The sequence below is a fragment of the Solanum verrucosum genome, unplaced genomic scaffold (assembly GCF_900185275.1).
Source record: "Solanum verrucosum unplaced genomic scaffold, falcon-dt-bn FXZP01000100.1, whole genome shotgun sequence".
Classification (NCBI taxonomy): Eukaryota; Viridiplantae; Streptophyta; class Magnoliopsida; order Solanales; family Solanaceae; genus Solanum; species Solanum verrucosum.
The window spans coordinates 374,092-386,485 of record NW_026020254.1 but is presented as its reverse complement, the minus strand read 5'-3'; the positions used below and the strand labels follow the sequence as shown (position 1 = coordinate 386,485).

Genomic DNA, 12,394 nt, shown 5'->3' with positions numbered 1-12,394 from the left:
TTTTGGCTAGATGCATGTTATTTGAAGTATATATGCAAATCATCTATATGGCATCTTGTTTGGGATTGAGGTATAATAATTATTGTTGTTGTATACAAAGCATACTATAAAATAAGGTAACAACAACATCAGGAAGTGACAAAACCATACTACACTTTTCCTCTTAAATCATGAACAAAACCATAGGCTTGAAAAAAATGAATATGTTACTAGTTACTATAATACATTCTGTGAAACACACCCCCAAGAGTTAACGAACATCATAATATTGGAATATAACAACTAATAGCAATGCTTAACTACCAATGATCAAACTAACTTAAGACTAAGAAAAATAAATGATCTCTAAGAACAACATTCTCCATAAGATGAGCAATAATTAAAGGTCCAAGAAAGACACCTCTAATGTCTCAAACATTTACCTCAAAAGCAACCAAATTCTTTTTTTCCTACAGAAAACAAGAACCTAAAACAAGGCAAAACATTAAAATGCAGACATTAAAGAGCCATCAATCACCAAAGATAAGAACAACCCCACATAGATAACAAAAAATAAAATAAAAGTAGGATCAATGAAAGCACACAAATCTTGTGTAAAAGACCCACATTTTTTCCCCCAAGAAAACCCTACCAAGCAAAATCGTTAAATCCACAAACTTTCATATGCTAAAAACAAAGAAGGCCTAATAAAACCCAATGAAATTTCAATCTTTACCATCTCAAAACCCTAACAATGAAAGAAAAGAAAAGAGTGTTACCTTGAGGTAGATGACGGCTATGACGAAGAAGACCAAGACGAAGGTATTGGAAGTCACCAACAATATTTTTGCAACAATGTCGTCTCTCTCTGCTACAAGCTGTTGCAAAGAAGAAAAACAAATACAATTGGAAATGGGCTTCTAGCTGTTGCAAGAAAGAAAAAGAAAGACAATTGGAATGGGTTTATTTGAATATTTTTAAAAGTTTAAAATTTTTAAATATTACACTTTAATCCCCAATTATCTTAATCACTAATTAAAAAAAGATTTGACTTGGTAAATTTCTTTTTGTCACCAATTTTAATTTTAAGACTTTTTTGTCACCTTCACCTCAATTAGCTCGAGACTGTTGCAATCTTAGAAGTAGGAAGCAATGATCCCAGAATATTCTTGGCATCAGAAGATGTCACAATCATTATCAATAATAATTTTAAGCTTTTCTTGCTCTCTTCAAATTGCTAAAAACTTGAGCTTTTATGGATTTGTTCCCACTTTGCCGCTTAAAATTTTCATCTTGAACTTCACCTGAATCTGATTTCAAGTAGTTAAAGGTAAGTACTTTCTATTTGAATTTAGTGATTCCAACTTTAATTGCTAATTCTTGGCTTCTTGTTGTATGTATTTGCTGATTAGTCAGGACGTTTAGTTGTTCTGATATTTGCTGTTGGTGTGCAAGTAAAGTCCCAAAAAAAACTGTGCAGGCTTTGCTAAAAAAGAGTATTTGGGCTAATTGAGCTAACTACACATAGATTACAAACTAGTAGCAGTCGTTTATATGTGTGGTCTGCATTCATTCTGCTCTATTTGGCTGGTGTTTGAACATGAATTTGGCGATATTTGAAGATGAAAAAAGTAGTATGTGAAGTTAAGTTGAGAAAGGGTGTTTGGATATTGAAGTTGTGTTTGGACATTCATTTCACTTAAAGAAAGGGATTTTTTTTTTTCAACTTTGAGAGAGTGGTAAGAAGCAGATTTTCAAACTTGAAAAACTTATTAATTTCAAGTTGGAGTAAAAAATTGACTACAGTGCATAACCATACAGTTTTTTGAAAAGAAAAAAAAGCTCAAAAAAATATGGCCAAACAGGTCCTTAAGCAAGTGCTAGGTGTGGGTGTCACAAGGAACTCAATATTCAAAGTTGACCTTGATTTCACTTTTGGTTATAAGAAAGACATGAATGGTGTTAATTGATACTTGTTTTATTCATGTTACTAGTTTCTGACAGCCATCTTATCTTCATTGATGGATGCTAAATTTGTCCTTGACTGTCTGTTCTAATCAAGACTGCTTGATTGGTTTCAGATTTTGCAGGGGATGCAATGGGAACTTTAATAGCTTTGCTTTCGATTGTGTTAACTCTGGTTAGCCTTCAAGGGGTAACATGCCATGGGGAGCAGCCTCTTTCTAGGATTGCGATTCATAATGTTGTTCTTGCCATTGACATTCATGCTTCTATTAAAGCTACTCCTTCAGTTCTCGGGGTTAATGTAAGCTCCAATATCTTTTTCTTACAGGCACATATATACCACTCAGGGAAAAACTAGTTGAAACACACAGAGCTAGAGAACAAATTGAATTTCCTGGTCTCTAATAAACAATGGCTTGCGAATGAGAAGGTACAAAGTCTCTCTCATTCATAGTTTAAATTTCCCTTCAAATTGCAGGGGCAAAATAAAGAATGGGTTTCTCTAGAGTATAGTGTTTCAAATCCCTCTGCCGATGATTGGATTGGGGTATTTTCTCCTGGCAATTTCAGGTAGAAATCATGCAGTTATCAGTTCAAACAAACTATTGCATGGTCTTGATAAATGATATTGTTGGCAATACGAAGTGCAGTTGATATTAAAAAGTTGGAGTGCATCCTTTTACTTCTTTATGGTACTAACCAGTATGATTTCCTACTAACTAAGTAATAGTTTTGATGTTTTCCCCACAGATTCTTAACTATCTCTTTGTTAGTATCTTATAACTAGAAGTTCCTAAATGCAGTCTCCTTTTTCCTAAATGAAAGGTTACCTAAACATTTGTGTAAAAAACTAAATTCCGGGTCCCTTTGGGAGTATAACTAGTGAAGTTTTAATAAATTCATGAGTATGCTGGCTTTAATTTGTTATTCATTACATAACCGTGCTATTTCTTTTGTTTAGTGCATCTAGTTGCTCCCCTGAAAATCCCAGAACATTTCCACCATTTCTGTGTACATCACCTATAAAGGTTGGTGTTTTGCCAATTTTAATTATATTTGGTTCCAGAAGTTTCTCTTGAATGAAGGGATAAAAAGTAACCATGATTGTCCCACTATTTGCATTTTTACCGTGCAGTATCAATATGCCAGTTACTCTAATCCTCACTACAAAGACACTGGGAAGGGATCACTGAAGCTTCAATTGACTAACCAGAGATCAGACTTTTCTTTTTCCTTGTTTTCTGGTGGACTCTTCAGTGTATGTTCATACCTTTCTCATCCTCGTCAATTCTGTGTTCTGTCCAGAGTATTTATACACTGAATGCAAGTTTATGTATGTCTTGTCATCACTACTTTGTACTTCATCTCAAGAATATCTAATGTGCACCTTAAATAATCTTAATCACTTACAAATTATTATCTGGACCGAAGTTTCTCTAATATATTGATTTTCTTCCCTTTGTAGACAAGTTAAACAATTTCCTGATCCATTTTCCTTTGAATTCAATTTTGCAAGCTCAAAGCTTTCAGGAATTTGGAACCTAAAAAGAGTAGTTTCTATCAAAACATGTTTGTTTTGTGGTTATGTTCATTGTATAGATCTCTTCAACTTTACAGAATGTTTCTTTCATCTGTCTGTCTGTTTCTGTATGTCGATCAGTTTTTATTATTCTTCCACTATACAGGCTTTTGCTTTGTTTTCATTTAACATATTCAGTAGGCGACTTTGTAGTGATCTCATCTTACATTAATTTGTCTCCTTATCCAACAGCCAAAGCTGGTGGCTGTATCAAACATAGTTGCCTTTGCAAATCCAAATGCACCAGTATATCCACGTTTAGCACAAGGAAAGACATGGAATGAAGTAAGTGTCTATTTTTCCTGCAAACAGAGGTCAGAGTAAGCTTTTAGCAGCTTGATATTTATTTTAACTTTCTGTGGAATTTGCTTTTGTGGACTAGGATGTAGTCACACAAATAAGTTGAGGAAATAACCTTCTTTAACTTTTAGATGGCTGTGACATGGACAAGTGGATATGGAATCAATGAAGCAGAGCCTTTCGTGGAATGGGGTCCAAAGGGAGGACAACAGGGACATAGTCCAGCAGGGACATTGACATTTGACCGTAGCAGCATGTGTGGTGCGCTAGAATCTTTTATATTTGATTATATTTTGGTTAAGGAGAAGAATTGGGTTAAGTCATGACTATCCACTTAATGGAGTTAATTGGAAAGAGCCAACTGATAAGTTATAAGAGCATCAGCATTAAAAATAATCATAAGGTAAAAACCTAGGTACGTTTTACTCGGGATGAAGCTTGGTGGTATGATGAACATATATTCAAGTTCCGCACTGTATCACCTTCTATGTTTATTAATACAGAAAATAATCTAGAACCATAAACTTGAAACATAAGATATTGCCCCACGAGAATCAGTGTACTCGTTTAGATAATGTTGCTTTTGGATGAGTTGACATGTCATGTTCTAACTATAGACTTTGAGTTCTATTTGTCTTTTGGTACTTACATCTAGGAAGCTAGCAGAATTTGGTTGGTATTCAGAGCTATCAAACATGTTGTCTAATTGTGTCAAATGTTATGGTGGATCAACAATAGTCTTTCTCATATATGATGCCACTTTCAGGTGCACCGGCTCGAACTGTTGGATGGCGTGATCCCGGATTCATCCACACCAGTTTCCTAAAAGAATTATGGCCGAACACAATGTATGTTTTTTACCCGTGTGTGCGAGAACTGCATACAGATTGCCATAGATGTCTTCATTCTTCCATAGAACATTGAGAACTGTTTTTGGGCATGTGTACTTCTTCCATTAGGGAAGCTTTGGTTTTCACTTAACATTCCTAAACTCAATATCAAGATGTTGTACTTCTAAAACAAAAGTTAACTTCATTATATTTATAGACAAGTTCAACCTAGTACCTTCTATAATACTGTGGAGTGTTTATTTTTTATTTTAGTAGGTAAAATTCTGGATCATGCTGCATCTTGGTCTTTGCAGGTATACCTACAAGCTTGGTCATAGATTCTTAAATGGCACGTATATGTGGAATCAGATGCGTCAATTTAAATCATCTCCTTATCCTGGTCAAAACTCTGTACAACGTGTTGTCATTTTTGGGGACATGGGAAAGGTTTGTAATCTCTTTAGATTCAGTTAGATTGCTAGAACTTTTATCGGTTTATTTATCTGGAAAAGCTCGCCATATGCTTTCGTTACTAATTTGTATTCCTTGGTTATGACTTGTGCATTATCATGAATTTTCGGTCTTTTTGTGCTGCTTCATGGTATTTTTATTTTTTAAAAATAAACTGCTTCCTGTTGTTTGATTAACAATTGTGAAGCTTTTGTTATCTTTCCATGTGGATTATCAAGTTCATGGGGGAGGGGAGCCAGGAAAAGCTTTTATCAATCGCAGAGTAGCATAAGAGTGCAAATACTAAACTATTTTGTGAATAAGCACCTTTCTGAGGAAGTAAGAGAATGAGGGGAAAGCAAAATGACAATATGTTGCACTGGTCAATTGGTTTGGCATTTATGGAAGCGGATAAGTTTGATCCAACTGGCTTTTAGCATTCAAGGTGGATAGACCAACTAGTTGAGACCAATACTTGTTATTTTTGTTGTTTATGATGGCACTACTTAAATGCACAAATGCGTATAAGCATGCATCTGCATGTAGCTCAAACGGAATTTGAAGGCTCCTAGCTATGCGTGCAATTGAAAATCTGGAAAGTTGCAGGGATGAACAAAAGAGCATGGTTTCCTGTGTTGCATGGAAATAAGGACCAAAGAGACGAGCGTCTTCTCTTAGGTTTCTTCCTCCTGCACTTGTCATTTTCAACTAGTTGAGTTGGTAGCCTTCCCTTCAAGTTTTACTAGAATTCGAATCACCTTTGTAAAAATTAGATCACTACAAGAGCTATTAAATTCTATGATTTTCCCAAGTAAATTTGACTTTTATCTCCACTGTTGCATATTCAACATCTGCAGATAATGCTAACTATACCAACTGATAAGCAAACTATTTTGAAGTACAAAGAAAATTGTGGTTAGATTGCATATGATGAATCATCTATTGATAGTAGTAAATCCTCAAAGACAACCTTATCTCAATCTGGAACATGCTTAATTTTGACCTAGTGTGATCCATGTCAAGTTGATGTGTTTTTCTTGTTTTTCCTACTTCCATATCCACTTGAATTTTCCAAATTTTGAAGTTATTTTAGCTCAACTTACTCAGTAATTTACCTAAAAAATGTTAGGCGTTAGCTCTGTCAGTCTAATGTGTGATAGTGATGCAAGTAAATGAGATGTCAATTTGGTAGTTCTTTATTCCTTGAAATAAATTGGAAACTACACAAGTATAATAGTTTATGTGAACAGTATTTTCCTAGTTGAAGGACCAACTTCAACTTTCATAATTTTTTTCTATTTTGTGTTTGCTTTCCTTTACAAAATCATAGATCAAACCGCTGGTTAAGCATTCTAAAATTTACTATCCTGATCAAGTTGTTGATCTTGTAATGATGTGGTTCCAAACTGCAGGATGAAGCTGATGGCTCCAATGAATATAATCAGTTCCAACCTGGCGCTCTTAACACTACCAATCAGCTTATTAATGATTTAGAGAACATTGACATTGTATTCCACATTGGTGATATCTGTTATGCCAACGGCTACATTTCACAGTGGGATCAGTTTACTTCTCAGATTGAGCCAATTGCTTCAACTATACCTTATATGCTTGCTAGGTATGCTGCTGTTCTACGGAGAACCTTGTTGAACATTTAAGAATCTTCTGCTTGCTTTGGGTAAATTCTTAACTTCATTCTGCAGTGGCAACCATGAGCGTGACTGGCCTGGTACAGGGTCATTTTATGGGAATATGGATTCAGGTGGAGAATGTGGTGTTTTAGTTCAGAATATGTTTTATGTTCCCACAGTAAACAGGGATAAGTTCTGGTATGGTGATTGTCCCTATCTGATTATTTCATTTTTATAGGTACTTTTTCCGTCTCTTGTGACGTATGATCATCACTCAACTATGAACCTCACTGTATCTGTAACTGCCACTGCCAATCATTTTTCTAATTATGCAATATAATCTTTTGGAGAATGTCATTTCATCTGCACCTCCACTAGTTATCCTTTTGTGTCCAACAATTCTTTGAGATACTAGTTCTTGTTTTCTTCTCTTAGGTATTCTACCGACTATGGTATGTTCCGGTTCTGCATAGCTGATACAGAACACGACTGGAGGCAGGGAACCGAGCAATATAACTTTATTGAACACTGTCTGGCATCTGTAGACAGACAAAAACAACCGTGGCTGATCTTCCTAGCTCATCGGGTACTGGGATATTCTTCAGATGCTTCATATGCTGATGAAGGATCTTTTGCAGAACCTATGGGTAGGGAAAGCCTTCAAAAACTCTGGCAGAAGTATAAAGTTGATATAGCTATATTCGGCCATGTTCATAACTATGAAAGGACGTGTCCCATTTACCAGGTATATTTGGAACTTCTGAATTTCATCTTCTATCGTATAGCAGACAGAAAATATAGTAAGATGTTTCCACACATCATATTAGGATTATTTCTGACTTGAAATGGTTCCAACATTCTTTTATTTGACTGATGCAAGGGTAACACTTCCCTGTTTACCGCAGAATATTTGTACAAACAACGAGAAACACTTGTATAAAGGTGCCTTGAATGGAACTATACACGTAGCTGCTGGAGGGGCTGGAGCAAGCCTTTCAGAATTTACCCCTATCCAAACTAAATGGAGTATCTTCAGGGATTATGACCATGGCTTTGTGAAGTTAACAGCATTTGATCATTCAAATCTGTTGTTCGAGTACAAAAAGAGCAGAGATGGTAAAGTCTACGACTCGTTCAGGATATCTCGAGATTATAGAGACATACTGGCCTGCACAGTTGACAGCTGCCCAAGCATGACCCTTGCATCTTGATCAATTTAGGTAAATGCATAATTCAGTTCAATTCTGACATGCTATACAGTCCAATATATTTGTAATCTTCAAATCTACGATCTCAAAAAGTAAAAAGGGTCAACACTTATTTCTGCAAATATGATATGAAACCATCTGGCTTCTGCTCATCATTTTTCATGATGCCTTAATGTTTGAATCATACGAAGACTCTGATAAATTTCAAATTCTGGTATACTGTATACGACAAAGCATTCCACATCAATGGCTGATAACAGCCTTGTTGTATTTTATCTTTTGAATGAATTCTCAGAGAAATTTTCATAGTTTACACCTTGGTCTTATATTTGAAGTATTGTCTTCTAGGGCTCAGATGATATTGTTAAACACTTCTCCTGATCAAGATAAGAAGAATATAAGAACTGTGGAATAATCTTTTTCATTTGTTTGCTTTTTCTATGGTAAATGTGAATAGCTAACCATTACTTCCAATGTTAACACAGTAACAAAAACTTGCAACTTTTCAAAGTGCGTAGAGCTAAGGTGTGTTCAGTATGAAAGAAAACGTTTTCTTCACAAAAGTTTTCCAAGAAAATAAGAACTGTGGAATAATCTTTTTCATTTGTTTGCTTTTTCTATGGTAAATGTGAATAGCTAACCATTACTTCCAATGTTAACACAGTAACAAAAACTTACAACTTGTCAAAGTGCGTAGAGCTAAGGTGTGTTCAGTATGAAAGAAAACGTTTTCTTCACAAAAGTTTTCCAAGAAAATAAGTAGATCTAAGTAGTGTGTGTGTGCAGTATTTTATCTTGTGAATTACATGCTCGTTGAAAGAACCTCTCGCAGAGTGACATGACAAGCTACCATTCTCAGTTTATTAAAGCAATCTTAGAAGTCATCTTCAACTTTCTTCTCATAACTCCAGCCACTGCACAACAGTTAAAACGTCTTTGCGTGATCAATGATAAATATAACAACGATATAAATAAGAATGTTTGCAGATCTAGAGCATTTCTCTATAACTAGTCTGTACAGCATTAGCTCATGGACTGTTGGAGCCTTAAATGTGCTTCTATTCAGTAAATAGAGTCCCCCCCCCCCCCCCCCCCGCTGTACCCAACCATTGTTTACCACAAATGCACTTAAAAGACACGACTACGCACTCAATATACCCTGGACCAACACGAAACAGAGACAAGTGACATACCACACCCACTATCAAAATTCGATGAATTGAAACAGGCTAGTCTTTTCATCCATTTACAGGGTGTCTACAAATCCTTGTAAAACGTGTGGTTCTGAGACACTACAAACAAGTAATATGACTGAACCCTAAACATACACTGGAGGAAAAAAAAAGGCGGAGCACTAAAAGCACCAGGGAATATTGAAGAGAGCAAGCCACATACAGTCGGCATCCAAAGCCTCAGGAGAACTAACAGCCTTAAGGAAGCTTCATCCTAAGTAGAAATAACCTTCAGAACGTCTTCCTGATTTAGACCTGATCAATGGGTTCTGTCCTGTCTTGCACAGCAACCCTCTCTGAAACATCAGCAAGTGATTTTAGGTTGCAATTGATCAATGCTTCAACAAAATAACATGTCTCGTCTTTGGTGTTCCCTTCGGGCACATCCACCACAAATGATTCAAGCACTAGTGTCCCAGGTCTTCCATCAATCACCTCCGGGTGGACAGATATGACTGAAGAGTAGTTCTGGAAAAGATCAAATAGAAAAGATAAGGGCAAAATACAGGGCTGAATATTTAATTGAATGTAGTGAAAACAATACTATAGGTCGGAAGCAAGCACAAAGTATCTCTCTCTCTTTGCAAGATCAAACTAACCTATCATGTTTAACCTGCTAAAACAAAAGCAGATCATTCATCTAGTGATTCTTCAAACGAATCCAAATGCATAAAAACTTGCATTCACAGGACATGACATCACAATCATACAGCAATCAATTTACAATATTCCGCATTCCAATTAAAAAAAGTGCATGAAAGTCATTAACCCAATCCAACTCACAAGTTCAGACACCTGCATTGTGCTACATAACGTACCATCCTCCCTTTATTAATTATTACCAATATGATTGCAATTTAAATTGATTTTTTCTTGGCCTTCTGGTAGACCTTTCAAAAAAGGTTATCATACTTTTAAAAGCACATGCTCGGCTCTCTACTAAGAAAAACCTCAAAAGCAAAATAACTATCTTTTTGTGCTGTACTGATCATTCAGCTTCATAATGCGCTATCATCAATTAAAAGTGTTGCTCTAGTACAGAAGAACCAAATCATTTTTGCCAAATCAAAGAACCAATAGAGTTGGCTCTAAGAAAGGATCTGCATCAGGAAGATACTCACTTATCTATCCCTCAAATGCCTAGCAATTGATCTATTGTCTTCAGATCTCATCACCAAGTCAAAGGGGGCATTAAAAGGTATAACCTGCCATGGTACAATCACAAAAAGCCCCCTGACGATGATTCAATGCACTAAAGCTTAATCCCGAAAAACATCAATCTATAAGAGAACAAATTAGTCTTTTAGATGAGAAACATGCTACATTTTTAGCCTGCCTAGAATATGCCTAGAATACCAGACTGCAATATCCATTATTTTGTCGACAAGTTGTAGTGTCTTTAAGGGGAAGAGGATTAGTAGTCTGCAATATCATTATCACAAAAGTATCAATATCAGATGATTCGACCTTCTCTATAAACATATATGACTAAGCACTTGAAAAATAGAACTGTAAACTAGAAATCAGAAGTATATTAAGTAATTCAAGTTAGAAGTTTATTTTGGTAGTCTAATTAGTTTGGAGGTAATCTTCTATCATAGAAATGATCATCCTCTGAGGAAAAAACCAAATTCAAGTGTATTTAATAACAACAAAATCTCAAAGTTGTTAAAAATCAGAAAAAACAATTGAAAAAAGAAAGGAACAACGAAACAAGAGAGAATTATTTAATACCCTAAGTCTGTGATCCCCACCAACAATCCTGACACTTAAGATGTGCTCTTCATCATCAAGAAGCTCCAATCTCTCGGTACTCGTTGTTGCAGGGAGGCCCGACTTGACATCAACTTCCCTAAGACTACCAATCGCAAGATCTCCTTGCACAATGCACCTGCTAATAAAGGGCTTATACTTTTGTGGCTGATCAAACCGCCTAACCAATGACCAAACCTGATAAAAAGAGGGAGAACCAACAACCATTACGACTGGCTAAACACAAAATATAAAATGCAAGTTTCGTTCATGTTACCAGAGATATTAATTTTGTCCTGCTTGCAGTAATATCAGTTATCCAGCACAAGGCAAACAGGCAATCAACGTGGAGAATAACTGCAGATGAGTCATTTGCCCCTTTTGCATAATCAATGAACATATCAATTGCTCATACATTTAGCCTTTCGTCTCTGTTCACTATAAACACTTGTAGTTCACCCCCTAGTTATGCAAGAATTTTATGGAAGGGATCCTTTCTTATACAACTAACCAAAAGAATAGTAAGAGTCACTTTCAACTTTCATGACTGGATAAACCAAACAGCTAAAAGATAATACAATCTTTGCTTGACCTAAAATAGGAAACAATTCAAATCTTATCCGTTTCATCCTCTATACAAATTTGACCAAGACACAAAACTAAGAAGGAACTCGATGATCTGACTACCAAAATCAAAGCCTAGTGACGTCGTATTTTTTCAGGAAAACAAAACTAAGAACACGGATCAACACAAATCAGGAACCATACAATCATCGCAAATATAACGAACCTAATGTTTAACTTCAAGATATTTAAAAGGATAATCATCAATCACACACAGCTGAAAATAAATCAATCGATCTACGTTAAAGAAAAATGCAGTAAACGCATTCAGAGAGAGAGAGAGGAGAGGAGAACGAACAAGATGAACAGGTGCTCGAATGTGCTTGACTAGAAATGAACTGCATTGATTCTCCTTAGGCTCATGTAGATGATGCTTCCTTATATACTCTTTCTCAACACCGCAGAATCCATTAGCGTTCATCATCGCTTTAGTTTCCTGCAAAACCTGTAATCAATGAACGGCGTGTATTTCTCTCGCCGGTGACTGGAGTATCACCCCGATGACGGAGCAAAGATCTCTCAGAGACAGATTAACGCGTATTGAACTCGCAAGTGGACGAGTCGGACTCGGTATGTTTGGGAAGTAGCCACCGCCATTACAAATAGATCTCCATTATCGATTTAGTACAGCTATTTAATTATCTCTCCTGGAATATTAAAACATTTTCGGCGTCTTCTTGCTCTTTGTCTTTTTCCGCTTTTACCCTTCATATTCTCCGTATCTACCCGATGAACCACTCTTTTTGTCCATTTCGGGAGTTGACACTTCTACAGTTCCCAAATTACCCCTCGATAAGTCTTTTATTTACGGGATAGGATTTCTCAGTTTCAGCTCCCTCTTATT

General features: G+C 36.0%; 2 protein-coding genes across 2 annotated transcripts; one reads left to right on the top strand and one right to left on the bottom strand.

Moving 5' to 3' along the window:
• Positions 1-1,173: 1,173 nt before the first annotated feature.
• Positions 1,174-8,087, top strand: LOC125833167 (probable inactive purple acid phosphatase 1). The gene is made up of 13 exons (XM_049512306.1): positions 1,174-1,309; positions 2,061-2,245; positions 2,423-2,514; positions 2,906-2,972; positions 3,080-3,202; positions 3,716-3,808; positions 3,955-4,084; positions 4,590-4,671; positions 4,968-5,100; positions 6,516-6,721; positions 6,807-6,932; positions 7,170-7,479; positions 7,640-8,087. Exons 2-13 carry the CDS (start codon positions 2,078-2,080, stop codon positions 7,943-7,945), a joined length of 1,836 nt encoding a protein of 611 aa, XP_049368263.1. The 5' UTR covers positions 1,174-1,309; positions 2,061-2,077; the 3' UTR covers positions 7,946-8,087.
• A 1,065-nt stretch (positions 8,088-9,152) lies between these two features.
• On the bottom strand, positions 9,153-12,187 carry LOC125833179 (abscisic acid receptor PYL8). Its single transcript, XM_049512320.1, has 3 exons — positions 11,849-12,187; positions 10,909-11,124; positions 9,153-9,642 (listed from the first exon to the last, which is right to left on the bottom strand). The coding sequence occupies exons 1-3, from the start codon at positions 11,972-11,974 to the stop codon at positions 9,424-9,426; spliced, it is 561 nt and encodes a 186-aa protein (XP_049368277.1). The 5' UTR covers positions 11,975-12,187; the 3' UTR covers positions 9,153-9,423.
• Positions 12,188-12,394: the final 207 nt, after the last annotated feature.